The sequence below is a fragment of the Oryx dammah genome, unplaced genomic scaffold (assembly GCF_014754425.2).
Source record: "Oryx dammah isolate SB20612 unplaced genomic scaffold, SCBI_Odam_1.1 HiC_scaffold_8, whole genome shotgun sequence".
In the NCBI taxonomy this organism is placed as follows: Eukaryota; Metazoa; Chordata; class Mammalia; order Artiodactyla; family Bovidae; genus Oryx; species Oryx dammah.
The window spans coordinates 15,457,167-15,484,307 of record NW_024070192.1 but is presented as its reverse complement, the minus strand read 5'-3'; the positions used below and the strand labels follow the sequence as shown (position 1 = coordinate 15,484,307).

The window sequence follows — 27,141 nt, the reverse complement described above, 5'->3', positions numbered from 1 at the left end:
TTCTTCCTTTCTCTCTCTTAAAACCTTAAAGATATAATAAAAACTGTGAGATATAATCCACGTCGTAAAACTCACGCATTTAAAATATGCGTTTAATTGGGTTTTAGTATGTTCACAGGATTGTGCAACTATCATGACAATCTAATTTTATGTTTTCCATGATCGGGTTTATTTATTTATTTGTCTGCGCCGGGCCTTAGTTGAGCAAGAGGGATCTTCAGTCTTCACTGTGGCGTGTGAACTCTTAGTTGCAGCATGTGGGATCTAGTTCCCTCGACCAGGGATCAAACTTGGGCCCCCTGCACTGGGAGCGCAGAGTCTTAGCCGCTGGACTACCAGGGAAGTCCCATGACAGTTTGATTTTAGAACATTTTCATTCCCCCTAAAGAGACCCTGTGCTTTTCTTAGCCACTCCCCATTCCCATTACCCAACCTAGCCCCAGGGAACCACTGATCTACCTCCTATAAATTTAAGTCTTGATTTCTTCATCAGTGTTTGGCAGGGGGCAGGTTGGATTTTAGTGTCTTTCATAGAGTGTCTGCTTAGTGAGGTGATGGGTGAGAAGATGCAAGACTGGGGAAGGCAGAGAGCTAAGTGCTGTCCCTCTCAGGAGTAAGATGGTTATGGGATGTGAATGGTTGGGTTTGCTGGGGGTGTCATGACAAGCGGTTTGGGAAGATTCTAAATGAGAGGAAAATGTGGAGCCAGTGAATGTGAGGAGCAGGGGGGAAGAGCGAGACAAAGCAATTTCAGGCTGGAGAACTCTGCTGGAAAAACAACGCCATGTAACAGAGGTTTTGATAAAGGCTGCAGTGTGGTGTCTGATGTAAACACCTTCCCCCTCCTCCTAAGATCTTCATAAAAGGAAACAGTCCCCAACTTGCCCTGTGGAATTTGGTTTGCTTTGGGGGAGACGAGACGGAAGGCTGAGTCCTCCTCCAGGTGCTGTGGGACCAGGGGAGAGGCTGGCCACGTGGGCTCTGCCTTGACTGAGCACAGGCAGCCAGCCGTGCCTCTTACCACCCCATGCAAAGGGCCAGTCGTGAGGATGGAGTGATTTATCATAGGAGAGAAGGCCCACAACCCACTACCAGCATCAGTGTCTGCAGGCAGCCTGGCCATCAGCAGCAGCCAGGAGACCCCTGTGATGGCCTTGTGTCCTGCTTTCCTTCCAGAGCCCAATGTCTTCGTCATCTTCAGCCATGGACTGCAGGGCTGCCTGGAGGCCCAGGGTGGGCAAGTCCGAGTCTCTCCAGCCTGCAATGCCAGCCTTCCTGCCCAGCGCTGGAAGTGGGTCTCCCGAAACCGGCTGTTCAACCTGGGCACGATGCAGTGCCTGGGCACAGGCTGGCCAGGCACCAACACCACCGCCTCCCTGGGCATGTACGAGTGTGACCGCGAGGCACTGAGTCTTCGCTGGAACTGTCGCACCCTGGGCGACCAGCTGTCCCTGCTCCTGGGGGGCCGTTCTGGCAACACATCCAAGGCTGGCACCCCCGAGCGCGGTGACCAGACCCGCAGCGGCCAGTGGCGCATCTATGGCAGCGACGAGGACCTGTGTGCACGGCCCTACTATGGTGAGAGGCTACCCCTGGGGTCAGGGGCCTGGAGCCACGAGGGACAGGCGTGGGGGAGACAAAGCCTTGGCCTCCCCAGGCCTCTGGCCATCAGCTCTTTCATCATCATGGGAAGCATTTGGGGATCATGGAGAAAATGAACTTCAGAGCATTTAATTTGCCTTAAAAAACTTACAAAACCTGATACACTCTTGTAAAGACCTCGGTCAGTTCAAAAGTGTATAACGTACAACTGAAAGAGAAATCCCTTCTCTCCCAGGCCCACTCTTCAAGGGAGACCCCAGGGTCACCGTCCACAGGCGTCTCTATCCCCGTTTTGCAGGGGTGAATGGGGACTGGAGTCACCCACTGAGAGGCCTTTCCTGGTGGGCAGCTTCATCCTGGGGGCCCTTTCCTGGGATACCTCCTAGAGTGCCAAGATGGAACTTAGCGTGTGAGGCAGCTGAATTTTGGACAGGTGTTAAGGGCCCTAGGGGACCCCCTTTCCCAGCCTGATGGGATGAGCGGCGGGACCTCTCCCAGGCTCCCGGGCTGACCCGAGGGCAGAGGCAGCCTTCCGGCCACTGTCTGACATTGCTGCCCCCTCCCTCTCTCTGCTGACCCTTGCTCACCCTGGCTCCTGGGGCTGTAGGAGATTTTCCCTGAGGGATGAGCGGGCTGGGCAACCTCTGGGGTCCAGATGCCAAAGGCCTGGCTCCCGTCTCCTGCAGAGGTCTACACCATCCAGGGCAACTCCCATGGGAAGCCATGCACCATCCCCTTCAAGTATGACAACCAGTGGTTCCACGGCTGCACCAGCACCGGCCGCGAGGATGGGCACCTGTGGTGTGCCACCACCCAGGACTATGGCAAGGACGAGCGCTGGGGCTTCTGCCCCATCAAGGGTGAGGGCCAGCGGGCGGGGTGGCTGGAAGGTTGGCCCTGGGGTGGGGAGTGCGGCGGGTGTGGGTGGCGGAACTTTCCAGACTCAAGTGAGAAGTGCCCCCACGCCCCACTTCCGTAGGGTCTCTGCATATTCCTTGAGGGACCTCCCCTTGGACCCCAGAGGGGGCCGGGGCGGGACCCACACCTGGCTGTCATGGTGGCAGGTAATGACTGCGAGACCTTCTGGGACAAGGACCAGCTGACCGACAGCTGCTATCAGTTCAACTTCCAGTCCACGCTGTCCTGGAGGGAGGCCTGGGCCAGCTGCGAGCAGCAGGGCGCGGACCTGCTGAGCATTACGGAGATCCACGAGCAGACCTACATCAATGGTGAGGTGGGGGCAGTGGGCAGCGGGTGGGACCCCAAGACCTGTCCCCACCTTTGAAGGGGCCCCTGAGCCCTTTCTGCTGCTGCTGCTGGAGGGCAGGATGCAGTTGGTGGGGCAGCGAGTAGAGGACTGGGGTTGGGATGACCGCCCCCCTCACTGTCGCCCTCTTGTGCTCAGGGCTCCTCACTGGCTACAGCTCCACACTGTGGATTGGCCTTAACGACCTGGACACCAGTGGAGGCTGGCAGTGGTCAGACAACTCGCCTCTCAAGTACCTCAACTGGGAGAGTGGTGAGGCGCCGGGTTTGGGGTGCAGGGCGGCCTGGGGATCCCACAGGCACTTGTTCTCCTAGGGACTCCTTCCCTGGTACCCTACTCTAGACCAGCAGATTTCCACCCACTCCCAATTGGGTGCCAATGGTCCGTGCAGTGTGTTGTCTGAGTTAGGAATGATGCCCTTTCCTGGGGGCACTGGGCCTGGAAGGTGGACTGGATTTCCCTATGCACCCCTTCAGCTACAGGCACCGGGGCCCTCAGCAGGCCAGCAGCCTGGCCAGGGAGGGTGGGCATGGTTGGCCCAGGCAGAAGGTCGAGGACCATGTGAGCCCCGGGGGGGAGGCAGGAGAGCCGAAGTGCAGCGCTGGGCATCTGAGCGAGCTCAGGCTTCCGGGGAAGCACGAGGCTCAGGGGAGGGCTCCCAGGCCAGGGGGTGAGTTCCTCTTCCCTGGGGTGCTGGCGCCCTGCGCTCCCCACAGATCAGCCGGACAACCCGAGCGAGGAGAACTGCGGGGTGATCCGCACGGAGTCGTCAGGCGGCTGGCAGAACCGCGACTGCAGCATCGCGCTGCCCTACGTCTGCAAGAAGAAGCCCAACGCCACGGCCGCCGAGCCTCCGCCTCCCGGTGAGCGCAGTGGACGTGGGTGGTAGGGGGCTCCTCATGCCGCAGCCACTGCGGACCACCCCCACAGCACAGGGGGCTCTGATCCTCCCTCTTCTTAAATGGTTCTGCTGAAATCTGAACAAATTGAAATGTACTATTCATTCATTCTGGGACGTTTGCTGGGAACTGTGTTAAATGCTTCACAACCCATCCTGTCCTCCTGGTGGTCACAGTCTGCTGCAGGTGATGGACATGTCAACACACAAATGGAGTATCTGGAGTTGTTATAAAAAATAGAATATATATTAGAGGGCTTCGAGAGGAAATTGATCAAGCTCCTGAGAGCTAAGAAGGGTTTCCAGGAAGTGACATTGGATTTGGGCCTTTCAGGTGAAGTATAAGTTTAAAAAGCCATAAAGAGGTGTGGGGGAAGGGCCCGACTGGCAGAGGGAAGGGCAGGTGCAAAGGCACGGAGGCCTGGAAGGTCACAGCACCTCTAAGGTCGGTGAGGATTGCACCCTGAGGGTTAGAGTGCAGGTGGACACTGCCTAAAAAGTGTGGTCCTGGGATGTCCCTGGTGGTCTAGTGGTTAAGAATCCACCTCCCAATTCAGGAGATGTGGGTTCGATCCCTGATATGGAAACTAAGATCTCATATGCTGCAGAGCAGCTAGTGTGTTACATCCCCAACTAGACAGAAACCAGAATGCTGCAACTAAGACCTAACACAGCCATAAATAAATAAATATTTTTTTAAAAAGTGTGGTCCCTGTCCTAGCTGCCGCCATGAAGGCTGTGGTGCCGCACATCACCCAGGCCAGCATCACAGTTGGAGGAGAGCAGATAGGCGCCATCAGATGGGTCATCGGCATGTTGCTGGGTATTTGCCTGGAAGATGCACAGAAGAGACTGGAGCATGTGGGCTGGAAGATCTCAAACCTGCGTGTGCTTGAGGATGAAAGTGGGGAGCACTGGCTGAAGAGCGTGATGGACAAGCAGTACAGTGTGCTGTGCCAGTCCTCCCTGCAGGGCGTCCTCAAGGGCAACGAGCCCGACTTCCACCTGGCCATGCCCGCAGGGCAGGCTGAGGCCTTTTACAAGGGCTTCCTGGAGCCGCTGTGCAAGGTGGAGAGGCCAGAGCTCATCAAAGATGGCAAGTTAGTTCAGTGCCTACCTGCAAGTCCACATTCAGAACGACGGGCCTGTGGCCGTAGAACCGGAATCTCCGGCCCCTGGTGCTGTTGCCTCTGATCCAGAACACCTGTCGAAGCTTGAAAAGCAACAACAGAGGACAGAAAAAGCCAGAGCCAAGGGCCTTCCGAATCAAGCAAGAAGAGAAGTGTTCCCCACAAGGAAGACCACAAAGCCAGCAGCGGGGCCTAGGGGGACGTGTCCTCCGAGCAGGAGCCCGTAGGTGGGCCGGGCACAGTGCATTATCACTGAGCAGAACTGGATCCTGAAAAATTCATGAAAGATGCTAGACACCCACACTACTTTACGAATTTGGAACCAAAAGGAAGATGGAAATAAAAAACTGGGAACCTGTAAAAACAAAACAAAAACCACCAAAGGAGTGCTTCTGTTTTCTGCTGCTACTGTGGTTTAACAGAGGAGATAGGTGCTGCCAGCGTGGACAAGGCGCCCCACCCACAGGGCAGCAAGGGACGCACCCAAGGGTCCCCTCAGGGAGCCGTGTTGGTTCCCCGGATTCTCTGCTTGCTTTTGGGACAGGCTGGCCCAACATCACCTGTCATCGAATCCTCCTTTCACAGGATGGTGTATTTCTAAGTGTCTGTGATGGGTCTCAAATGCATTCATGCTGTCCATGTTTTTCTAGAACAGTCGTCCATAATAATACATTATGTGAGAACTTAAAGTGTGATCCCTGGACCACCAGCACCTTCCCAAGTGATGTTATAAGTGCTTCTTAGAAGTGCAGACTCTCAGGTGCCTCGCCCCTCCTCCCCCCAATTAATTGAACTAGAACCTGCATTTCACAAGATCTTAGTGACTGGTGTGGAGTTTGAGAAGTACTGGCTTAGAGGGCACGGGGACATGAACAGTTCAGAAAGGCAGGTTGCAGCCAGTCCCTAAAGGATTTTGGCTTCCGGGTGAAATTCAGGTGGGGCCAGATAGGCTGTGGGAGCCTTTGCAGGCTTTTAAGGCAGGGAGTGTCTTGCTCACCTTTGTGATTCACCGAGGTAGCTCTAGGGGCAGGGCGCAGCGTTGGGGTGTGGCCTTCGTCCAGCAGCTTAGTCTCAGAGGTGCCAATTGAGGGTAGGTAAACTCATATCCCCTGCAGGGTTGCTGAAAGGCTGGAGACCTGGCCTGGCTCAGAGGAGCATCTCCATGGGCTGGAGGGGCTCCTGCAGGAGTCCAGTCCCCATGGGGTGAAGAGGGGATTTATATAAAGAAAATACAGCAAGACAAAACAAAAGTTCACAAAACACAGACAGTGAAGAACTTACAGAGCCGACTTTTGCTTCTGACCATTAAAGTGTTGCCAAAGGTTGATTCAGGGCCATTGGCCACTGTTCTCTCCCCTTATCCCCTAGGGGATCAGGAGCAAAGGTTTAAAACATAAGTGCCCACATCAAGGGCACCTCACCTCCCCATAGAGGTGGACACAGGGGAGCCTGAGACAGGCAAAGAAAGGGTCACGGGGCTGGTGTGGGCAGGCCTTGCCCACGTGGTCCCCTTCAGGCCTGGCCCCTCACCGAGTCCTCTCTACCCTGGATCTGCCCAGCATGGCTGCTGTGGGGAGCCCTCCCCTGGGGCCTCACAGACCTGCAAATATGTCTCTAGCCTTGGATTTCCTCTTTCATCCCGGCCCACATCTCTCTGCATGAGGCATGTTTTCTTTTTGCCTTTTGGCTGCACTGCATGGCATGTGGGATCTTAGTTTTCCAGTCTGGGATAGAATCCGTGCCCCCTGCAGTGGAGGCACAGGATCTTAACCACTGGACCGTCAGGGAAGTCCCAAGGTGTTATTTCCTAAGCAGTTTCTTGGGTGGGTCCTGCCTTCCAGCACTCATCACTCGAAGCATGTCATTTCAGAGGCAGGCGCCATCAGGCCCTGAAGCATCCACATTTCCTGAGCTTCCTCCCTCCCACTAAACTCTTCTGTCCAGGTGGCCGCCTCAGGTCTTAGCTCAGCTGCTGACGAGAGATGATTGACAGGTCTTGAGCCACTGAGGGAGCATGCTTAGGCTGTCAGCCCTCCCCACTTTGCCAGGTCTGCCAGAGACAGTATGGCCAGTCCTTGGAGCATCTCCCAGGGTGGAGTGTATCCCAGTGGGACGATGCTTCAAGTGGGTACATGCCTTCTTGCCCAGCCAGGCAGAATCCTGCCCAAGCCCGATGTTGTAGGTGGTTTGATGAAGTCCTGTTTTCTCTTGCCAAGGCCCAAGTGAGAGCTTGTTTGCATCAGGTGCCCTGGGACCCCAATCCCTAGAGGGTGAACTTGAAATGCACGGAGATGGGGGTGAGGAGGGGCCTAAGACCAGTCGGGTTCTCAGCCCTAGGGTTCAGGGAGAGGAAAGGGGGTAGGGGAGGGAGTGAGAGGAAAGATTTCAAGCAGCACATGCCTGCCGGGCAGCAGTGACTTCATGAGCTGCTGACTTGGCAGGGGGGTGCGTTTCGTCACCTGCTTCATTCTGGACTGATGGGGCCCTGCTCCATAGGTGTTCTTTTCTTTCTTTTTTCTGTAATATTTATTTATTTGGCTGCACCTTAGTTGTGACAGGTGGGACCTTCGATCTTTGTTGTGGCATGTGGGGTTTTGTTTTTGTTTTTTTTTGGTTGCAGCACTCAGGATCTTTAGTTGTGGCATGTGGGATCTAGTTCCCTGACCAGGGAATGAACCCAGCCCCCCCTGCACTGGGAGCATGGAGTCTCAGCCACCAGACCACCAGGGAAGTCCCCATAGATGTCCTTTGAGACAGTGTCGGCGGTGTCATTTATTAAGTGAGGTGGACATGAGCTAAGCTGGAAGCTTACAGCAGGAAGCCCCATTTTACAGAGGAGGAAACTGAGGCTCCCGGGGCAGTTCCGTCCTGAGTCCCCATCCATCTTTCTCTCTGAGAGCGCCAGCTGGAGGGGCCATCCTATCTTCAGTGGAATCTGCCACCACCTCCCAGGGCTCCAGCTGCCCTGAGGGTTTTGTCTTTTCAACATCATACTGTCTTCAGTATTCAGACCTGTCTTGGTGGGAAGGGTGGATGTAAGACATGTCTGGAGGGGGTGAACTTCAAGGCCCTGTCTGCGCTGACACAGACACCACCATTGGGTGGTGGGTCCGAGCCCATGCTGGGCGTCCCGGCCCCTGAACAGCGGCCTCTCTGGTCTCCGCAGATGTGTGGGCCAACGTGAAGGTGGAGTGTGAGCCCAGCTGGCAGCCCTTCCAGGGCCACTGCTACCGCCTGCAAGCGGAGAAGCGCAGCTGGCAGGAGTCCAAGAAGATGTGTCTGCGGGGCGGGGGCGACTTGCTCAGCATCCACAGCATGGCGGAGCTGGAGTTCATCACCAAGCAGATCAAGCAGGGTGAGGGGCTGCCTCCCCCACGCCCGTCCCGGGGGCTCAGGCACTGTCCTCGCCTCCCCTGCCAGTGGAGAAGGCCGACCTCCTGATGTCCCTCTCCCCTGCCGCACCCCCCCAGAGGTGGAGGAGCTGTGGATTGGTCTCAACGACCTGAAACTGCAGATGAATTTTGAGTGGTCCGACGGGAGCCTCGTGAGCTTCACCCACTGGCACCCCTTTGAGCCCAACAACTTCCGAGACAGCCTGGAGGACTGTGTCACCATCTGGGGGCCGGTAAGAAGCCTCTCTCCTCACAGGGCCCCCAGACCCCGCCTCCCGGTGCCACCGCAGCTGAGGGATGTCCCGTTATTGGCTCCTGCTTGTGACCTCACCCCCTTGCCTCTCGGAAGTGCCTCCTCCCCATCTTGTCTCCTTCCCATCCGTGTGGAGAGATTGCCAGGGTTTGACTGTCCTCTCCACCTCCAACAAGCTGGGGCATCTTGGCCAAGTTACTTAATGTGTCTGTGCCTCGGTTTCCTTAGCTGAGTTTCCTTAGCCTCAGTTTTCCTAGTTCTCAGTGGAATTCTAAAGGTGTCAACCTCAGAGGGTCTTCATGAGGATTAGAGTCCAATGAAACCTTTGGACGTTTGTCGCCTGGCGGTGATCTTGGTCTCCTGCGGGCTGCACTTCCCCGCCAGCAGGTGGCGTCAGAACCCACATTATGTGGACTAGCTCCCCAGGCAGGGCTGCTCCCTGCCAGCCCGACCCCAGCGCAGGGTCCTGTCCTCTCAAGAAATGGTGGCGTTGTGACTGTTGGCCATGGCTGTGGTTCAGACAGTGTGGGCGTATGAAGGAATTGATACAGGGTTTCAAACAGTTAAGTCTGTTCCTTAAAAGACAAAACTGTAGGACAGACTACCTACCTCAGAGACAGAGAGGACATTCTGCCTTGAGATACACCCAACAGTGCCAGGGACTCTAGAGGCATCTGGCTTAGAGGATGCTGTTTTAAAATTTATGAACAATTAGGAAATGGCTACCTACTCCAGTATCCTTGCCTGAGAAATCCCATGGACAGAGGAGCCTGGCGGGCTATAGTCCACGCGGTCGCAAAAAGTTGGATACAATTGAGAATGCGTGCTTTTATTGAGCATCTGCTAAATACTGCGCATTTTCCTGGGGGCTGAGACACACAAACACCTCTACCCTCCGGATGGCAGACAAAAACTGCTGGCTGGGTGCACTGAACAGAGAAGCACTAAGGCTGTTAGGAGGGGCTGAACTAAGTTCCTCTTCGGCTCCACCAACAAGGGAAGGGTCTGGGCACACAGTCTCTGCTTGCCCTGGATCTGCAAGTACTGACTGGACACCTTGCCAAACTGGGAATCTCATCTGTCTTGCTAATGGTCTTATCCAGCTTGTCCTTGGTGTTTATGAAGTGATCTAATTTAAAAGAGCATGTTTTCCATTTTGACAGTGCTTGTCAAAGTTTGGAGGTATCTGCGCAGCTACTCTGTGCTCGCATCAGCCTAGTGAGGCTTATAGCACTAATCCTGCACGCCCCCCATTTTCCACCATGGAGCACAGAGAGGTCAAGCTTCTTGCTCGGAGTCACACAGCAAATCAGAGGCAGGGCCAGGTTTGGGAGGTTTGGGGGAGACAGACTGACACTGCCCCTCACCCTGTGTCCCTAGGAAGGCCGCTGGAACGACAGTCCCTGTAACCAGTCCCTGCCGTCCATTTGCAAGAAGGCGGGCCAGCTGAGCCAGGGGGCCGCCGAGGAGGACCATGGCTGCCGGAAGGTGAGGGTGCTTCTGGAGCTGCCCCGGATGGGGCCAGCCAGAAGGGCTCCCGGGGGCAGGAGAGCAGGAGGAATCCGCAGCCTCCTGTGGCACCCTCTCTTTTTCCCACCCTCCAAACTGCTCCATCCAGAAGGAGTGATACAGGATGAGGTGGGGTGGGGGTAGAAAGCTGTTGGGAAGAGGCGGAGCTCCCCACCCCACCCCAGCCCTGAGCCCCTTCTCCATGGAAAGCTGCAGAGAACTCGGAGGTAGGGGTAGGCGGGCCCCCCACTCCCACCCCCAAGTGTGGTCCAGTCATCACCTGCGTGGAGGCTGCTGGGGACCACCTAGGTCTCTGTGTACCCTCCCTCCACCCAACCCCCCGCTTTCCCACCCATCTCTGCTGGCACGCACACCAGCCACAGATACAGTGTGCTTGTCTTTCTCCTGGGGGCGAGGGTAGGGGGAACCAGGCCAGCCCTAAGGAGAGCAGGGATTAGACTGAATGGGGGGAATGAATGAGTCGGGGAGAGAGGGTGTGAGTGAGGGTGAGGGCACGTGATTGGCCCGTTTCCCTCCTTCAGCCCCGCGCCTACCCCGCTCCCTGCCCGGACAGGCAGGGATGTGAGCAGTGTGGCCCGTGTAGGCAGGCTGCTCATAAAGGCCACTTTGTGGCGTCTGGGCCCCTGGCAGCTCCCTCCTCTGAAGCCATGTTCCTCCTGCCAGCCCCTCACTGCCAGTCTGGTTCCTCACTCTATTTTCCTTTGGATCAAGCCCCCTTATCACACCCGCCCAGCTGCACCCCAAACTCTCCCCTGGGGGAGAACACGAAATGCCTGCAGGCATGCGCTCCAGTGGGGAGGAAGGGAGAGCGCACGGGGCCGGGCTGAAGAGCGTGGGGGCCAGCGTGGTCAGCAGCTAGCCGGGGCGCTGACCAGGCTGGGGGAGGCAGAGGGGCTGCTACTAACTGTCCGGTGCCAGGGCCAGCCTGGAATGGGTGGAGGGTTGTTGAGCCGCCATGGTTAACACCCCAGGAGAGCCAGGGGTCTTAGCACAGCCCTGCTGGAATATGGGGATCTGTGCCTCTCCCCCCATACACACATATACTTACACATGTAAACACACCCATATGAAAATGAGAGAGTGTTAGTCGCTCAGTCGGGTCCACCACTTTGTGACCATGGACTGTAGCCTGCCAGGCTCCTCTGTCCATGGGATTGTCCAGGCAAGAATACTGGAGTGGGTTGCCATTCCCTTCTCCAGGAGATCTTCCCAATCTAGGAATTGATTCCAGGTCTCCTGCATTGCAGGCAGATTCTTTATTGTCTGAGCCACCAGGGAAGCCCCCCAAACACACACACATATAGACACACATAAACACACAGATACAACACACACACACACACGGACTTCCCTGATGGCCTGGTGGTAAAGAATCCACCTGCCAGTGCAAGAGATGTGGGCTCGATCCCTGGGATGGGAAGATTCCTTGGACTAGGAAAGAGAGTAAACATCAATGACACATTTACATATAAACACACATACTCACATACACATACATGCACATATGCATAAATACGACTAAACACATACACCTACACACACACACACACACACACACACCAGCTTGTTCTGAACGGGCTCCTGCCCAGGGGGCTGCCCCCTCCCCCTGCCTCACCTCTCTCCCGGGCTCCAGCCCCCACCCCCCAGGGGCGGAGAGGCCCTCAGGGCGACCCAGGGGGCCACGGGTTGGTGGGGTAAAGCCTCCCTGGTCTCCTGGGGCGGGTGCAGGGGGTGGGTTGCAAGCCAGCTGTGAAGGAAGGGCGGTCTACTGCAACTTTGCTGCCCCTCACTGAGGGTTTGTTCTCCGCCCCCACCGCCTTCGGGCGGGCGCCGCCTCCATTCCATTACTCCAGCTTCTCCAGGCCCCTGAGGATCAACCAGCCCCCTCCACTTGCTGGCCGCTCTCCCAGCTTTTCAGCTCTCATTTCCCAGCCAGCTGGCAGTTTTCCCAATATGTCTCTTGGTTCAAATACCCAAGAGAGGAGTCCAGTGGGCCACTCATCTTTCTTGGCCAGGCCACAGGCCGGGTGACTGGCTGCCTCCCTTGGGCCATGCTTCTATTCTGAACCTGGCAGCTGTGGGTGGTGGTAGGCGGGGCAGTGTGGCGTGGCACGGTACAGACACAGCACAGGAAGAGCCGGCTCTGGTGTCAAACCAGCCCCCTCAGTGCTGTGCTCAAGCCTGCAGAAAGTTCAGCGGTGCCGCTGTTGGCATCCCCACCCCAGGATTTATGGGTGAGAGAGAAGAAGCCCTCCCCCAGACACCCCCTTTTCTGCCCACTCTCTTGAGCCAGGGTTGGACGTGGCACAGCCCCTCCTGCTACTGGCTGGGAGAGGACCAGGTGACCTACAGTGAGGCCCGGCGCCTGTGCACCGACCACGGCTCTCAGCTGGTCACCATCACCAACAGGTATGAGAGGGGGACCAGCCCACCCCTATGTCCTGGTCCAGTGTGGTCCCTCCACTAGAAGGGCCAGCATCCTGCCATCAAGTGCAGAGGGACTTGATCATTGAGTCCCTTTGAGCTTCAGCTGTCTCCAGGGCCTTTTTCTAATATTATCATAAGAATGATTCTTGTTTATTAAGCGACTCCAGCATGGGGCAGTTCCTGGGAGGGGCAGGAACAGGCCTCTGTGTGGGCTGGATGCCCCAAAGAGGTCTTAAAAAGTGAAAGTTAGTCGCATAGTCTTGTCCGACTCTTTGCCATCCCATGGACTGTAGCCCACCAGGCTCCTCTGTGCTTGAAATTCTCCAGGCAAGAGTTGGCTTGTGTCTGATTTTTCTCTCAGCAAGACGTGGAGATGCAGACAGCAGCGGGGGTCAGCTGTGTCAGCTGCAGCTTCCCCAGGGGTCCCCACTTCCCTGAGCAAGTTTCCGATCGGGTGCACCCAGGCTCCCTGAGCAGGCCGTCTGGCCTGGGGCCCGGGAGCAGTGGGGGTTGAGTTGTCTGCCTTGACCAGCCTCTCTCCCGCAGGTTCGAGCAGGCCTTTATCAGCAGTCTCATCTACAACTGGGATGGCGAATACTTCTGGACGGCCCTGCAGGACCTCAACTTCACCGGCTCCTTCCGCTGGCTCAGTGGGGACGAGGTCATGTACACCCACTGGAACCGGGACCAACCTGGTGAGCCCCTCTCTCAGCCCCCTTCTCGGCGGTGCTTTGGTGAAGCTGGGAGGGCCGTGGTGGACCACTCCTGCCACGACCGAGACCCAGGGCTTCATAGGAGACAGCATTCATAGAGTGTGGTGATATGGTTAGAAGGATGGCCTCCAGAGCTGAGATGCCTGGCTCAGGTCCTGACTTTGCAGTTTATTAGCTGTCCATCTTTGAGCCTCAGTTTCCTCATCTGTCCAATGGGGATAATGGTACTTTCCTCACAGGGCTGACATGCAGCTTGAATGGGTTAATATATGTAAAGCCCTTGGAATAGTGGGCATAGAACAAGTGCTTGCTGTTATGCCATTTCACATTTATTACCTTAAAAAAATTTTTTTTATAAATCTTTTATGTTTTTAATTAAGTTTTTTGGCTGTGCTGGGTCTTCATCGTGGGCTCAGTGGTTGCAGTACACAGGCTTCTCTAGTTGCCCGACGGCACGTGGAATCTTAGTTCCCCAACCAGGGACTGAACCCATATCCCTTGGAAGGTAGATTCTTAACTGCGAGTCCACTGTTATCTTTTTTAAGCCCTTTCAAAGATGGAGTAGATGATGAAACAGGCTCAGAGAGGTTAAGCAACTTGCCTAAGATCTCACAGGAGCCAACGCAGAGTGAGGCTTCTGCCTCCATTTCCTTCCTGCTCTCCAGCCCAGCCGCCCTCAGCCCCACAGCTATGTCCCTGCAGAGATGGCCAAGCTGGCTCCCGGCGCGGGGGCCATGGAGGTGCCCCTTGGGGACGTGAGGGAGGGCTCAGTGTGTGGGTCCCCCCTCCCTCCTCCAGGGTACAGCCGTGGGGGCTGCGTGGCCCTGGCCACGGGCAGCGCCATGGGGCTGTGGGAGGTGAAGAACTGCACATCGTTCCGGGCTCGCTACATCTGCCGCCAGAGCCTGGGCACACCCGTGACGCCTGAGCTGCCCGGGCCAGACCCCACGCCCAGCCTCACCGGCGCCTGTCCTCAGGGCTGGGGCTCAGATCCCAAACTCCGGCACTGCTATAAGGTAGGCAGCCTGTGGGCCTCGGGGTGGAGGGAGAGAAACAAGAGCAAAGACACAGCATCCCTGGCAGGGTGGGTGGTCCCAGTGGGATGCAGCCATGATCCAAGCAGGTGGGCCCTGGAGAAACTTCTCCCCTCAGGTCCTTTCTGTTGAAACTCTTGTCAGTGTCCTCTGAGGCCTGGTGCACAGCAGGTACTCAGTAAACAATTGAGGAATTGAAAAACCCACAGACCATCAGTTTTAGAGATGCTCAGATGTTGGGGCCAGGCTGGCAGCTCTTTAGATTGCCCCGGGAGCCTGATTTATATGTGACCCCTTATATGTGGGATCTACAGTGTGACAGAGATGAACCGATCTATGACACAGAAACAAAATCACAGATGTAGAGAAGAGACTGGTGGTTGCCAAGGGAAGGGGGTTGGCGGAGAAATGCAGTAGGAGGTTTGGGTTAGCAGATAGAAGCTTTTATATATATAATAGGTAAAGAACAACATCCTGCTGTATAGCACAGAGAACTATATTCAATATTCTATGATAAATCATAATGGAAAAGAATATTAAAAAAGAATCTATATATATTTATGGGCTTCCCAGGTAATACTAGTGGTAAAGAACCTGCCTGCCGCTGCAGGAAACATAATGAGACTCGAGTTCAATCCCTGGGTCAGGAAGATCCCCTGGAGGAGGGCATGGCACCCCACTCCAGTACTCTTGCCTGGAGAAGCCCATGGACAGAGGAGCCTGGCGGGCTACAGTCCAGGGGGTTGCAAAGAATAGGACATGACTGAAGCGACTTAGCACGCACACATATATATTTATAACTGAGTCACATTGCTGTACGGCAGTAATTAACACAACATTGTAAATCAATGTTTTAAACCAAAGTACAGGAGTACTTCAGTTTAACAAAATTTAAAAATCTTCCAGGCTGTCACTATAGAGACGGGGATTCAGTGGGCTATGGTGGGGCCTGGTAATCTGTGTTTTTAAACCTGGCTGGGTTTGGGAGCCACCAAGGTAGTCCAGGGCCTTTTATTATAGGAAGATGCTGAAGTCCAGGGAGCAGAGGGACTTGGCCACAGCAAACTGTGGCTCTGCTGGGATAAGAGCCCTGACTGCCCCACTGGTCATTGGGACCATCTCTGGGAGATGCCTATGCCAGTTTTCCTCCCCCAGGGCTCCCTCTCTGATGAGCAGGGCTGTCTTAACTAGACTCGACACCCTGTCCAGTGAAGCCACAGCCCCCTCTCGACACAAGTCATGGGAGGGCACGTGTCCGGTGGGGAGGTGGGCCAGAGGGACAGCTTGGACTCTGCCCCTGCAGGTATTCAGCTCGGAGCGGCTGCAGGACAAGAAGACCTGGGTCCAGGCCCAGGGGGCCTGCCAGGAGCTGGGGGCCCAGCTGCTGAGCCTGGCCAGCTATGAAGAGGAGCACTTTGTGGCCAATATGCTCAACAAGATCTTCGGGTACTGAGCTTAAGGCGCTGGCCCACATGCACGTTTGTGGGGCTCTTGGTTTTGCTGGACACGGGGCAGTGGGCAGGGTGAAGGTGACCCCAGAGAGGTCTATCCAGGGCTTGGAATGACCTGTGTGTCTGCTGCTGGTGCCAGGCCTGTCCTGTCCCCACTTAAGTAACCCTGATCTCGCTGGGGTCGGAGACCCTGTGTTGCTCATATGAGCCAACAGCACCCTCTCGGACTCTCAGATTACACAAACCTAACCCTAACCCTTAGGGGCTTCCCTGGTGGCTCAGCAGTAAAGAATCCACCTGCAGTGCAGTAGACACAGTAGACGCAGGTTCAATCCCTGGATCAGGAAGATTCCGCTGGAAAAGAGAATGGCATTCTCAACTCACTCCAGTATTCTTGCCTGGGAAATCCCGAGGACAGAGGAGCCTGGTGGACTATAGTCCATGGGGTCACAAAGATTCAGACGTGACTGACTGAGCACATATACAACCCTAATCCTTACCATTCCTTCTCCATGGCAAAATCTATAAGCTTATCCAAGTGAGTGCCCCCTCCTGTAACCCTACACCATCCCATAACTCACACTTCTCAATAAACAGCTTTTCCTGAGAGGATGAGAAAGACTGCAAAAGTGAGCATTTACGCACGGGGGTTCCCCCCAGAACCCTGTCTCTGTCCCGTGGGTTCCTATGACACACAACCCCATCATCTCTTAGCCTTGGGAAACATTCAAATCAATCCAGGCTTCCTGAAATCTTAATTCCAGGGACGTCTCCTCCCAGCAAACAGCACAGTGACATTATTTGACTAGTGATTATTAGAGCCCATGTTGATCACTTCTCGCTGTGTGCCAGATGCCGCACTAAACGTTGAACCCCACTCACTGCTCTCCTCAACCCTACAAAGTAGACATATCCCTTGTGGACTGATCCAGAGGTTGGGTTATTTGCCCAAGGTCACAGGGATGACCCAGGACTGGAATCGAGGTGTATTTGAGTCCATGGCCCCAAGTCTATGCACTGCCCCTGTCTACTTCCTAAAGTGAAGGTCTGCAGACTTGCTGCAGGGGCACACCCTACCCAAAGGGCAGCAGTGGAACGGGCCAGGCCACCTGCCCTGAGTGAGTGAGCGGGGTGCCCGGCCCAGCCGGCCCAGTTCTCGCTGGGGAGAAGACATTTTAGGGTGGCCTCAACAGAGTTTTCAGTGTGAACCCCAGATGGAGAGGCTCCAGGCCCCCGGGACTGCCCGAGTCACAACTGCAAGGATTCCCCTACCACTCTCACCCTCCCCATGCCTTCTATCTCCACCCCCCGGTTGTGCTGAAGTGAATCAGAGCCCGAGATCCACGAGCAGCACTGGTTCTGGATCGGCCTGAACCGTCGAGACCCCGGAGCCGGGCAGAGCTGGCGCTGGAGTGATGGACTTGGGGTGAGGAGGCCTGGAGGAGGCGGGGCGGGTGGACGGGATGTGGGCGTGGCCTTTCGAAGGTGCACGAGGTTGAGTAGAGGCAGGGCCTATGGCGAGGGCCGGCTGGTGAAGGAGAGGGTGGTGGGGATGCCTAGCCCAGGTTGAGGGGGGCGTTCCCAGCTTATGCCAGGCCTCTCGTTGGTCTGCTCTGGGGGTGGGGGCAGCCTGTGCCTGGTGCCTGAGGCCCCTCTCCCCCTCTGACGTCACCAGTTCTCTTACCACAATTTCGACCGGAGCCGGCACGACGATGATGACATCCGCGGCTGCACGGTGCTCGACCTGGCCTCCCTGCAGTGGGTGGCTATGCAGTGCGAGACGCAGCTGGACTGGATCTGCAAGATCCCTCGAGGTTGGTGGGGCGGCGCTGCTGGACCGGGCAAGGGATGACGGGCGGCAGGGCCCGGGGTCCAAGGAAGGGTCTCCCTTCTCTGCAGCGTGTCTGTCCCTGTTGTCCCCATAGGCACGGACGTGCGGGAGCCTGACGTCAGCCCGCAAGGTGAGGCTTCCTGTCCATCCCACTCGCCGTGGCGGCCGGACAGGGCAGGGCTTGACCAGGACAGAAGGAAGGGGATTAAGGGTTTGAGCCAAGGGAAGAGGGAATCAGGGCACATTTACTGGTCCAGGTCAGATGGGCTCGCAGGCCCGCCTGCCCTGGCTGCCCTGAACAGGCCTTGTCCTCCGTGGGCGGGGCGGGCAAGCAGCCGCAGCCTGGACTCCAGCCACATGCTGCCCCCGCAGGCCGGCGGGAATGGTTGCGTTTCCAGGAGGCTGAGTATAAGTTCTTCGAGCACCACTCCACGTGGGCGCAGGCGCAGCGCATCTGCACGTGGTTCCAGGCTGAACTGGTCTCAGTGCACAGCCAGGCTGAGCTGGATTTCCTGGGGCACAACCTGCAGAAGGTGGGCATGCCAGCAAGCAGGGAGGGCAGCCCGGGAGCCAGGGGAAAGGCCTTGCCAACCCTCACCTGCCTGCCCGGCTTCCCCAGTTCTCTCGGGGCCAGGAGCAGCACTGGTGGATCGGCCTGCACACCTCAGAGAGCGACGGGCGCTTCAGGTGGGAGCCCTGGCCGGGCGGTGGGTGTGGCTGGGCAGTGGGGCACGTGCCTGGATGGCTAGCAGGGACTCAGGCTGGAAATGAGAGGCAGCATCACACACAAGAGACAGATTTGGTTTTGAATCCAGTTCTGCCTCTTGTGGGCTGTGTGGCCTTGAGCAAGTGACTTAACCTTTCTGGGCCTCTCTTGGTTTTCTCACCAGAAAATGAAACAACGAGGCCTGCCTGGTCGGGTTGTCCTTAGGACTAAAAATGAGGTGTCTGAGTCCTTGGTGCTGCGTCCAGCACGTTGTTGTCCACGCAGTCGTGTCTGACTCTTTGCGACCCTGGGGACTAAAGCCCGCCAGGCTCCTCTGTCCATGGGATTTCCTGGGCAAGAATACCAGGGTGGGTTGCCATTACCTTCTCCAGGGGATCTTCCCAACCCAGGGATTGAAGCCGTGTCTCCTGCATTGGCAGGTGGACTCTTTGTCACAGAGCCACCTGGGAAGCCCATTATTGGGCACTAAAGAACAGCCGTTCATATTACGCTGGGGTCACTCGTGAAAAAGGCCCACGGACGTGGGCAAGAACACATGATGGTCCAGAGGGGCCTCTTCATGGTCAGGGCTCACCTACCAGGCGTGAGGCACAGAAAGACCAGGAGAGTACATGAGTGTCTGAGCACAGCATTGCCACTGGACTCCTGCTCTGGGATCCTTAGACTTCTTTTCTAGTTAGAGAAACGGAAGGCACTGGGTCCTTGGGTTCCTGCTGCACTGAGCTCAGTAGCCTCGCTCCTCAGTCTGTGGCCCTGAGCCCCTAGACTTCTGCATTCAGGGGAGGTCTAACCTGGTGCCCTGTACTAGGATCACTCCTGCTTGTGCCATTGCAGGTGGACAGATGGTTCCATTATAAACTTCATCTCCTGGGCCCCCGGCAAACCTCGGCCCATCGGCAAGGACAAGAAGTGCGTGTACATGATGGCCAGCCGAGGTGAGGGCAGGGTAGGGCAGAGAGGGTGCAGAAGCCGAGGGGAGGGTTGGTGTTCAGGGCAGCAAGGTGAGCCCAGGCAGGGGCCCTCGGTCTCTTCTCATCCTCTCTGTTCGCCCAACCCAAGAAGGACTGGATCCAGAGAGGGGAGGGCCGGTGCCTGTCTAGCAGCCGCAGAGGATTTGAGTTCAGAGCTGGACACAGGACCCGAGCCCCAGCCCCACCTCCTCTCAGGGCATGAGGCCAGGTGCTGGCAGCCCGGCCCCACAGAGTGACTGCTGTACACTTTTCACAGAGGACTGGGGGGACCAGAGGTGCACAACAGCCTTGCCTTACATCTGCAAGCGGCGCAACAGCACCAGAGAGCTGCAGCCCCCAGACCTGCCGCCCACAGGAGGCTGCCCCTCTGGCTGGAGCCAGTTCCTCAACAAGGTAGGGGGTAGGGAGGGGGCGCCCAAGGGGAAGCCTGAGCTTCAGGAGTCCTGGCCCTCTGGTAACATCAGAGTCATGGCCTCTGCCCTGAACCCACCACCCTCTCCCCTGCTCAGTCCTGGGACCAGGGCTAGACCCCTTGGACACTAACTCAGCGTAGAGACACCTTCCAGTTCATCAAGTAATAATGTTGCCCATATAGTTTGGTGAGCACCTTGATAATGAATTCCTATTAAAACAAAATGTTGAACATACAAAATATATATGTGTGCCATACATATATGTGCAAAAGTAAATATATGTATTTCTTTCTATACTAATGTGACTGCTGCTGCTGCTGCTAAGTCGCTTCAGTCGTGTCCGACTCTGTGACCCCATAGACGGCAGCCCACCAGGCTCCCCCGTCCCTGGGATTCTCCAGGCAAGAACACTGGAGTGGGTTGCCATTTCCTTCTCCAATGCATGAAAGTGAAAAGTGAAAGTGAAGTCACTCAGTCATGTCTGACTCTTAGCGACCCCATGGACTGCAGCCTACCAGGCTCCTCCATCCATGGGATTTTCCAGGCAAGAGTACTGGAGTGGGGTGCCATCACCTTCTCCGAATGTGACTGATGTCATATATAATAAAATATGCACAAGAACAAAACAATCTAAAGCCTGAGCTAAAGATTTCAAAACAGTATTTTTAAGTTTTCAAAATTTTTCCTTTTAGTGGTATGGAAAACATTTTGTGCTCACTCTTAACTTTATCAATTATAATAATTATTACTATTTTAAATAATTTTGATAAGAGCAAAGTGATCACATACACTTCATTATTTTATTTATTAATTTTTAATTTCTTTATTTATTTTTGGCTGCGCTGGGTCCTCCTCTGTAGGACCTTTGCAGGCTTTCTCTAGCTGTGGCGAGTCAGGGCTATTCTTTGTTGTGGTACACAGGCTTAGTTGCTCTGTGGCATGTGAGATTTTCCCCCACCAGGGATAGAACCTGTGTCCCCTGCATTGGCAGGCAGATTCTTAACCACTGGACCACCAGGGAAGTCCCTATACTTTATTTAAAAATCTAGGTCTGACACTGAATCAGACTTAACAGGTCTTGTTTGGAGGTCAAATTATTTTAGAACCTGGATTGAATGGTTGTTGTAGATGAAAAGATTGCCTTACAAAGACAAATAGATGAAGATGAAGAAAGTTCATCTGTCATTGGCTGGGCTTTCTAAGTCCTTCTCTCCATTTTTCAGTCCTTCTGCCAGTTAAATGCCAATTAAATTTTTCAGTCCTTCTGCCGATTTTTGTTTAAAAACTAGCTCATCAATTTTTGCATTTAAATGAATCTGCCTTATAAACTAGTGAGAAGAACTGATTGAGAGGGTTTAAAAAAAGTCTCTGGAAGATTTTTAAAAAAACATTTAGAAGATTCTCTTTCCAACTATTTTGAGTGTGCAGCTAGGAGAGTTTGAGGCAATCAAGAGAATCAGGATGGATGTGCATCTAAACATGTTTTCAAAATGTTCCTTCTGGAGTGTGAGTCTCTTTCCAAGAGTGGTTAGTGACCCATGGGCTGATTCATCCAACCTGATTAGACCTTCATTGTTTTTATCTAGCGGCTGAAAGAGCTTATCCCAGGAAGGAAAGTGTGCTATTTCCTTGCAGGTTTCCTTGGCATCCTTAGTATGAGCTTTGAATCATGCCTTCTTTGCCGGACACTGTAAGACTGCTTAACTGAGTTGTGAGGATTAGATTAGTTAACACTAGATAACGTAATCCATAAATCTTTGTCATGCACTGGAGTGCAGCCAGCTCATGGAGCTCTCACTGTCTTCAGATTATTCAAGCAAATAATACACCTTTTCTGCCTTAAAGAAAGCAAAAAGAGTAAGATATATTATTCATATTTTGAAAAAAAAAAAAAAACTCATCTATACTCTCCAGAGATAACCACTATCAATATTTGTTACTCCACTTTCTGACTTTTTCCACATAATTGAGATCATACTAAATAGCACAATTTTGTAGCCAACTTTTTTTTTCCTCAGTGTTGTATTTTGAGTATTTCTCCATGTCATTGAATTGCTCCAAAAGCTTATTCTTATGGCTTCTTCCACCTAATCTAAAACAATATATTTCATATATGTAACCAGTCCCTTTCTTAATTTGTCAGCATCATTATAATGATACCAATAATTCTGTTGAAAGCCTTTGAAGTATATGGAGCTGAGAACCGGACAGACCTTGTCCCCAGGCGTGGCCCAGGGGTTGCTGTCATAGGTAGTGGAGCATTTGGTGGCCCAGAGAAATCTTCCCACTTTAAAATTCCCCAGGTGTGGGCGGGTGTATGTGACTGCCATGCCAGGTCGGGAGGGTATCAGAGCCTTGGTCGAGGAGACCCAGCTGTCCTGGTTCTCCTGTTTTTCTCCAGGGCCTGGCGCTGAGGGGTCGAAGTTTCTGGGTGTGGGGGCCAGGGAGGTGGAGCTGGATGTCACGCCTCTCCCTCCGCCCCACAGTGTTTCCGAATCCAAGGCCAGGACCCCCAGGACCGGGTGAAGTGGTCAGAGGCACAGTTCTCCTGTGAACAGCAAGAGGCCCAACTGGTCACCATTGCAAACCCCTTAGAGCAAGGTAGGGCCAGCCCAGGGGGAGGCCCCAGAATCCTCTGACACCGTCCCCCTAGACGGCTAGAGCAGAGTGAGGAGGGGGCTGCTGCCCTGTGGCTCATCACGGTCTGTTCTGGGGTATTGTAGCGTTCATCACAGCCAGCCTGCCCAATGTGACCTTTGACCTTTGGATTGGCCTCCATGCCTCACAGAGGGACTTCCAGTGGGTGGAGCAGGAGCCTCTGCAGTACGCCAACTGGGCCCCCGGGGAGCCCTCTGGCCCTAGCCCTGCTCCCAGCGGCAACATACCGGTGAGGAAGCCCCTGCCCCATCCTCTCCTCTGCACCCGCTAACCCGCCCTGGCCCGCAGCACTTGTCTTCACACCTGGGAACCCCCTTGCAGCCTCTTTGCTCATAGTACAGACTTTCAGGGGCGGTGGCACAAGGCAGGCAGCTCCTGGGGCTCCCCTGAGCGGCTCCTTCCCCCCAGACCAGCTGTGCCGTGGTCCTGCATAGCCCCTCAACCCACTTCACTGGCCGCTGGGACGACCGGAGCTGTACAGAGGAGACCCACGGCTTCATCTGCCAGAAGGCCACGGGTAGGTATCACCCGGGAGCCTGGAAACCTCAGCCCAGGGCTGGACGCTGTGGGCCGAGCCAGGAGGAATGAGGCATGGTCCCTGATCTCAGGGGACCGCTCTGCTTGGGAAGCAGATGGGCAGAAAGGCCAGGCACCAATCAGAGGGACAGACAGTGAGCGTCCAGTGGTTGCAGGAGGAACGTTTGGGATTTGGAGGGCTACCCAGGAAGAACTAAGACATTGGGCATGCATTGTGGCAGGGACCCCGTGGTTCAACATCTGAGGCTTCTGCAGCTCTGAGCAAGGGTCCCTCTGCCCTGGGTTCCTGGTCAGGCTCAAGGTTGTTTATCCCTTTACTAGTAAGAATGTATTATTAATAACAACAGTGACTAATGGTTATGCGCCCAGAGGAGAGTTGGTCTCTGCCTGCTGTTCCCCCTTGGCCTCATGCCTGGGGATGGGGTGAGGGGAGCAGAGCCCGGCCTGAGTCCTGCCCCCTTCCCTGTAGACCCCTCCCTGAGCCCATCCCCAGCAGCGTCGCCCCCTGCCCCGGGCGCTGAGCTCTCCTACCTCAACGGCACCTTCCGGCTGCTGCAGAAGCCGCTGCGCTGGCACGACGCCCTGTTGCTGTGTGAGAGCCGAAATGCCAGCCTGGCCCACGTGCTCGATCCCTACACCCAGGCCTTCCTCACTCAGGCTGCCCGAGGGCTGCGCACGCCACTCTGGATTGGGCTGGCCAGTGAGGAGGTAGGCACTGGGCTGGGCCCCCCTACCCCCAGTTCCCTCCCTGTCTCCTCCTAACCCGCTGCCTTCCGTGGCCACCCCCTCCACCCAGCCCTGGCTGGTCCCCTTGCTTCCGTGCTGATGGCCCCCTGTGCCCAGGGCTCCCGGCGGTACTCTTGGGTCTCGGAGGAGCCACTGAGCTATGTGAGCTGGCAGGACGGGGAGCCCCAGCTCCCGGGGGGCTGTGCCTACGTGGACACGGATGGCGCCTGGCGCACCACCATCTGTGACACCAAGTTGCAGGGTGCTGTGTGTGGAGTTCACGGTGGTGAGTGCCCACGCGCTGGGGCGAGGGCTGGGCCAGGGAGAAGCCGACCCCAGGAGGACCCTGGGACACTTCCTCAATGCTGCATTTCCCCGCTCACAGGGCCCCCTCCTCCGCGACGAGTAAGCTACCACGGTAGCTGTCCCCAGGGGCTGGCGGACTCGGCCTGGATTCCCTTCCGAGAGCACTGCTACTCCTTCCACATGGAGCTGCTGCTGGGCCACAAGGAGGCGCTGCAGCGCTGCCAGAGAGGTGGGCTGGGGTGGGGGGCGGCGAGCGCCCCCACCTGGGCGTTCCGGGTGGCGACCCCTCTCGAGGAAGCTCAGAGACCCCACGAATGTGGTCCCCGTGCCGCACTCTGCTTGTAGGCTGCACTCACCTCTCAGTGTCCCTCGCGGTCCAATCCACACAGACCACCTTGGACGGGGCATGGATGTAAACGTAGCGCCCCGTTACACGCACGTCTACACGCCATCCTCTACTCAGGCTGCCAGGGAAAGGGGCGGGGCCTCTCCGGGGGCTCTGCTACCCACCAGGAGACTCACCTGCCCTGACGTCGGCCTCCTTTATGTCCAGCGGGCGGCGCGGTCCTGTCCATCCTGGATGAGATGGAGAACGTGTTTGTCTGGGAGCATCTGCAGAGCTCTGAGGGCCAGAGTCGGGGCGCCTGGCTGGGCATGAACTTCAACCCCAAAGGTGGGCCCCCTGGGTATAGGGGCAGGAGGGGCAGGCCTCGGGCTGCAAGGGGAGGCCCTCCACTGGCGTTTGGCCGGTGGTGAGGGGTGGGGGCAGGGGGGGTGAGGGCCTGTGGGAGGGGGCTGAGGATCTGTGGGATGTGGGGGTTTTCTAGAACAGGCCTCTTCTCTCCCATCTGCTTCTGCTCCATGTCGCTGCCCCCCCATCCCCAACAATGCCCCCCCAATGCTGCCTTTCCCACAGGGGGCACCCTGGTCTGGCAGGACAACACAGCTGTGAACTACTCCAACTGGGGGCCCCCAGGCCTGGGCCCCAGCATGCTGAGCCCCAACAGCTGCTACTGGATCCAGAGCAGCAGCGGGCTGTGGCGCCCGGGGGCCTGCACCAACATCACCATGGGCGTCGTCTGCAAGCTCCCTCGAGGTGCGGGAGACATCTAGTGCTTGGGGGCGGGGGGCCCCCCAGGCCGCTGCTCATTCCGCAGGCCACACAGTAGATGGGAGGGAGTCAACAGGCCTGGGGCCGCCGGGACCCTCCTCTGGGGTCAATTGGTCTGTACCAAGGACTGGCCCTTCCTGAAAATTGCCAGAGTAGACAGCCATTGGTAGACTAGCCATTTTGTAGTGGTTAAAGACAGGGATATGGGGTTCGAGCCCAGGCCAAACCGTTTGCCAACTCTGTGACCTTGGGTAAATTGCTCAAGCTCTCTGGCCTGTTTACTCATGTAAAATGGTGTAATAAAAGTACCTATGGGCTTCGAAGGCGGCTCAGTGGTAAAGAATCTGCCTGCCAATGCAGGAGATGCGGGTTTAGTCCCTGGGTTGGGAAGATCCCCTGCAGGAGGAAATGGCAACCCCCTCCAGTATTCTTGCCTGGGAAATCCCATGGCTAGAGGAGCCTGGCAGGCTGCGGTCCAAGGGGTTGCAGAAGAGTCAACTGTGGGGGTTGAACTTTGCGGCAAAACGACAACAGTAATAAGAGTACCTATGGGAGAAGTAAATGAGCCAATGAAGTGTCTGGCACTGCAGAAAATGTTCTTGCATGTTTGCTTATTGTTACTCTATTGTTACTATGACTGTTGTTAACTGGTCCCTCCTCCCCTACAGCTGAGGCGAGCAGCTTCTCTCCATCAGGTGAGTGGCAGGCAGGACTAGCCCTCTCCCCCCGGGTTCTGGTCATTCTGGGCAGCGGGCGGGCATGGCGGGGCTTCTGACCAAGGGTCCTTCCGGCCGCAGCCGCCCTCCCGGAGAACCCCGCTGCCCTGGTGGTGGTGCTGATGGCGGTGCTCCTGCTCCTGGCCCTGCTGACCGCTGCCCTGATTCTCTACCGGCGGCGACAGAGCGTCGAGCGTGGGGCCTTTGAGGGTGCCCGCTACAGCCGCAGCTCCTCCGGCCCCAGCGAGGCCACCGAGAAGAACATCCTGGTGTCGGACATGGAAATGAACGAGCAGCAGGAGTAGAGCCGAGGGTGTGGGCGGGGCCGAGGGTGTGGGCGGGCCCCCAGGAGCTGGGCCCCCCACCAGCTGCGGTCCAATCGGCCTATGGGGGGAGGTGGCGCCCTGGGGAGCGCTGTGGGGAGCTGGGGCTGGCAGGGCCTGGGCTGGTGGGGTCCCTCCCTCCCATGAGGGCTGGGCTGAGGCCTGGCTGAGTGCAGCATGGCGTTTCCTTTTGGGGGGGCCCTAAGGTCTTGTCACCCGGGCCTGTACCCCCAAGGTCACCGGAGGCAGGACGGGAGCCTCTTTCTCCCTGCCCCCACCCCCAGGCCTGTGCCCCGACCCTGGGACCCCCGCTTCTCGCTGCAGAGTCTGAGGAACCTCCCCGAGCCTTCGGCCGGCCTCTGTCGCTTCTCCCCTACCCTGGCAGCTCAGCTCCTCACCCCACATCCTCCCTGCGCGCCGCCCCCCGTTCCCCCGCCCTGCATCCTGCCTACTCTCCCAGCCCTTCCTTCTGAGCCAGGGCCCTGGGGTCTGGGGAGCCCCCTCTTGCTGTTGGTGGGAGTCACAGGGGGGCTGAGCATTTGTCACTTGTGTGCCTGCTGGGGTGGCCGTAGGGCATGACGGGAGGGTTCTGGGCTGGGACTGAGGACCGGAGCATCACTGTGGTATCAGCTGGGCTGGAGACAGGACCGGGGAGAGACACCCTGACCTCCTGGGGATGACCGGGCTGGGCTGGGGTGTCATCTCCTGCCGGTCAGGGGAGGGCTCTGTCCCTGTAAAGTCCCCTGTGGGGACCAAAGTAAGTTCCCTAAGGTTTCCAGGTCCTGGCTGTAGTTTGGAGAGAGAGAAGGTGGTTGACCAGGGTCAGTGGGAGCTGGGGTGCGCCCTCTAAGGGGGGCCCAGAGAAGCGGCCCCTGAACCCCCTGGAGTGGCCCCTATGTGGGGGAGACGACCCACCCAGAACCTTTCCCAGAGGCCAGAGCCCCAGTTAGAATCACTGGTCCTGGCGCCACGGCCCAGGGCAATGTGAGCAGAGACTCCAAGACACAGTCCTTTTTGTAGTTCTTAATTTTTTTTAATGTGCCATTATTGTTTTAAAAGAAAAAGATAAAAGAAAAGCAAACAAATAAAACACCTTTCAGAGGCTTGAGAGAGAAGGGTCCCCAC

The 27,141-nt window shown here is 56.3% G+C and overlaps 1 protein-coding gene and 1 pseudogene across 1 annotated transcript; both read left to right on the top strand.

The window, feature by feature from the left end:
* Window positions 1-1,047: 1,047 nt before the first annotated feature.
* MRC2 (mannose receptor C type 2) lies at window positions 1,048-27,141 on the top strand. Its single transcript, XM_040245034.1, has 29 exons — window positions 1,048-1,578; window positions 2,289-2,462; window positions 2,667-2,831; window positions 3,008-3,121; window positions 3,586-3,732; window positions 8,064-8,252; window positions 8,368-8,522; window positions 9,923-10,030; window positions 12,366-12,481; window positions 13,046-13,194; window positions 14,011-14,228; window positions 15,550-15,692; window positions 17,021-17,123; window positions 17,373-17,511; window positions 17,623-17,658; window positions 17,901-18,061; window positions 18,148-18,215; window positions 19,090-19,190; window positions 19,483-19,619; window positions 22,126-22,240; window positions 22,363-22,526; window positions 22,706-22,814; window positions 23,304-23,542; window positions 23,678-23,846; window positions 23,946-24,095; window positions 24,420-24,539; window positions 24,783-24,962; window positions 25,646-25,672; window positions 25,775-27,141. Exons 1-29 carry the CDS (start codon window positions 1,149-1,151, stop codon window positions 25,996-25,998), a joined length of 4,350 nt encoding a protein of 1,449 aa, XP_040100968.1. The 5' UTR covers window positions 1,048-1,148; the 3' UTR covers window positions 25,999-27,141.
* Window positions 4,485-5,190, top strand: LOC120866961 (annotated as a pseudogene).

Excerpts from the sequence above, each read along its gene's own strand:
- MRC2 (XM_040245034.1), top strand. The coding sequence starts at position 1,149 with ATGGCCTTGTGTCCTGCTTTCCTTCCAGAGCCCAATGTCTTCGTCATC. Across the intron at positions 18,062-18,147 it reads TGGGGCACAACCTGCAGAAG|TTCTCTCGGGGCCAGGAGCA; the intron begins GTGGGCATGCCA and ends CGGCTTCCCCAG. Across the intron at positions 22,241-22,362 it reads TGCAAACCCCTTAGAGCAAG|CGTTCATCACAGCCAGCCTG; the intron begins GTAGGGCCAGCC and ends GGGGTATTGTAG.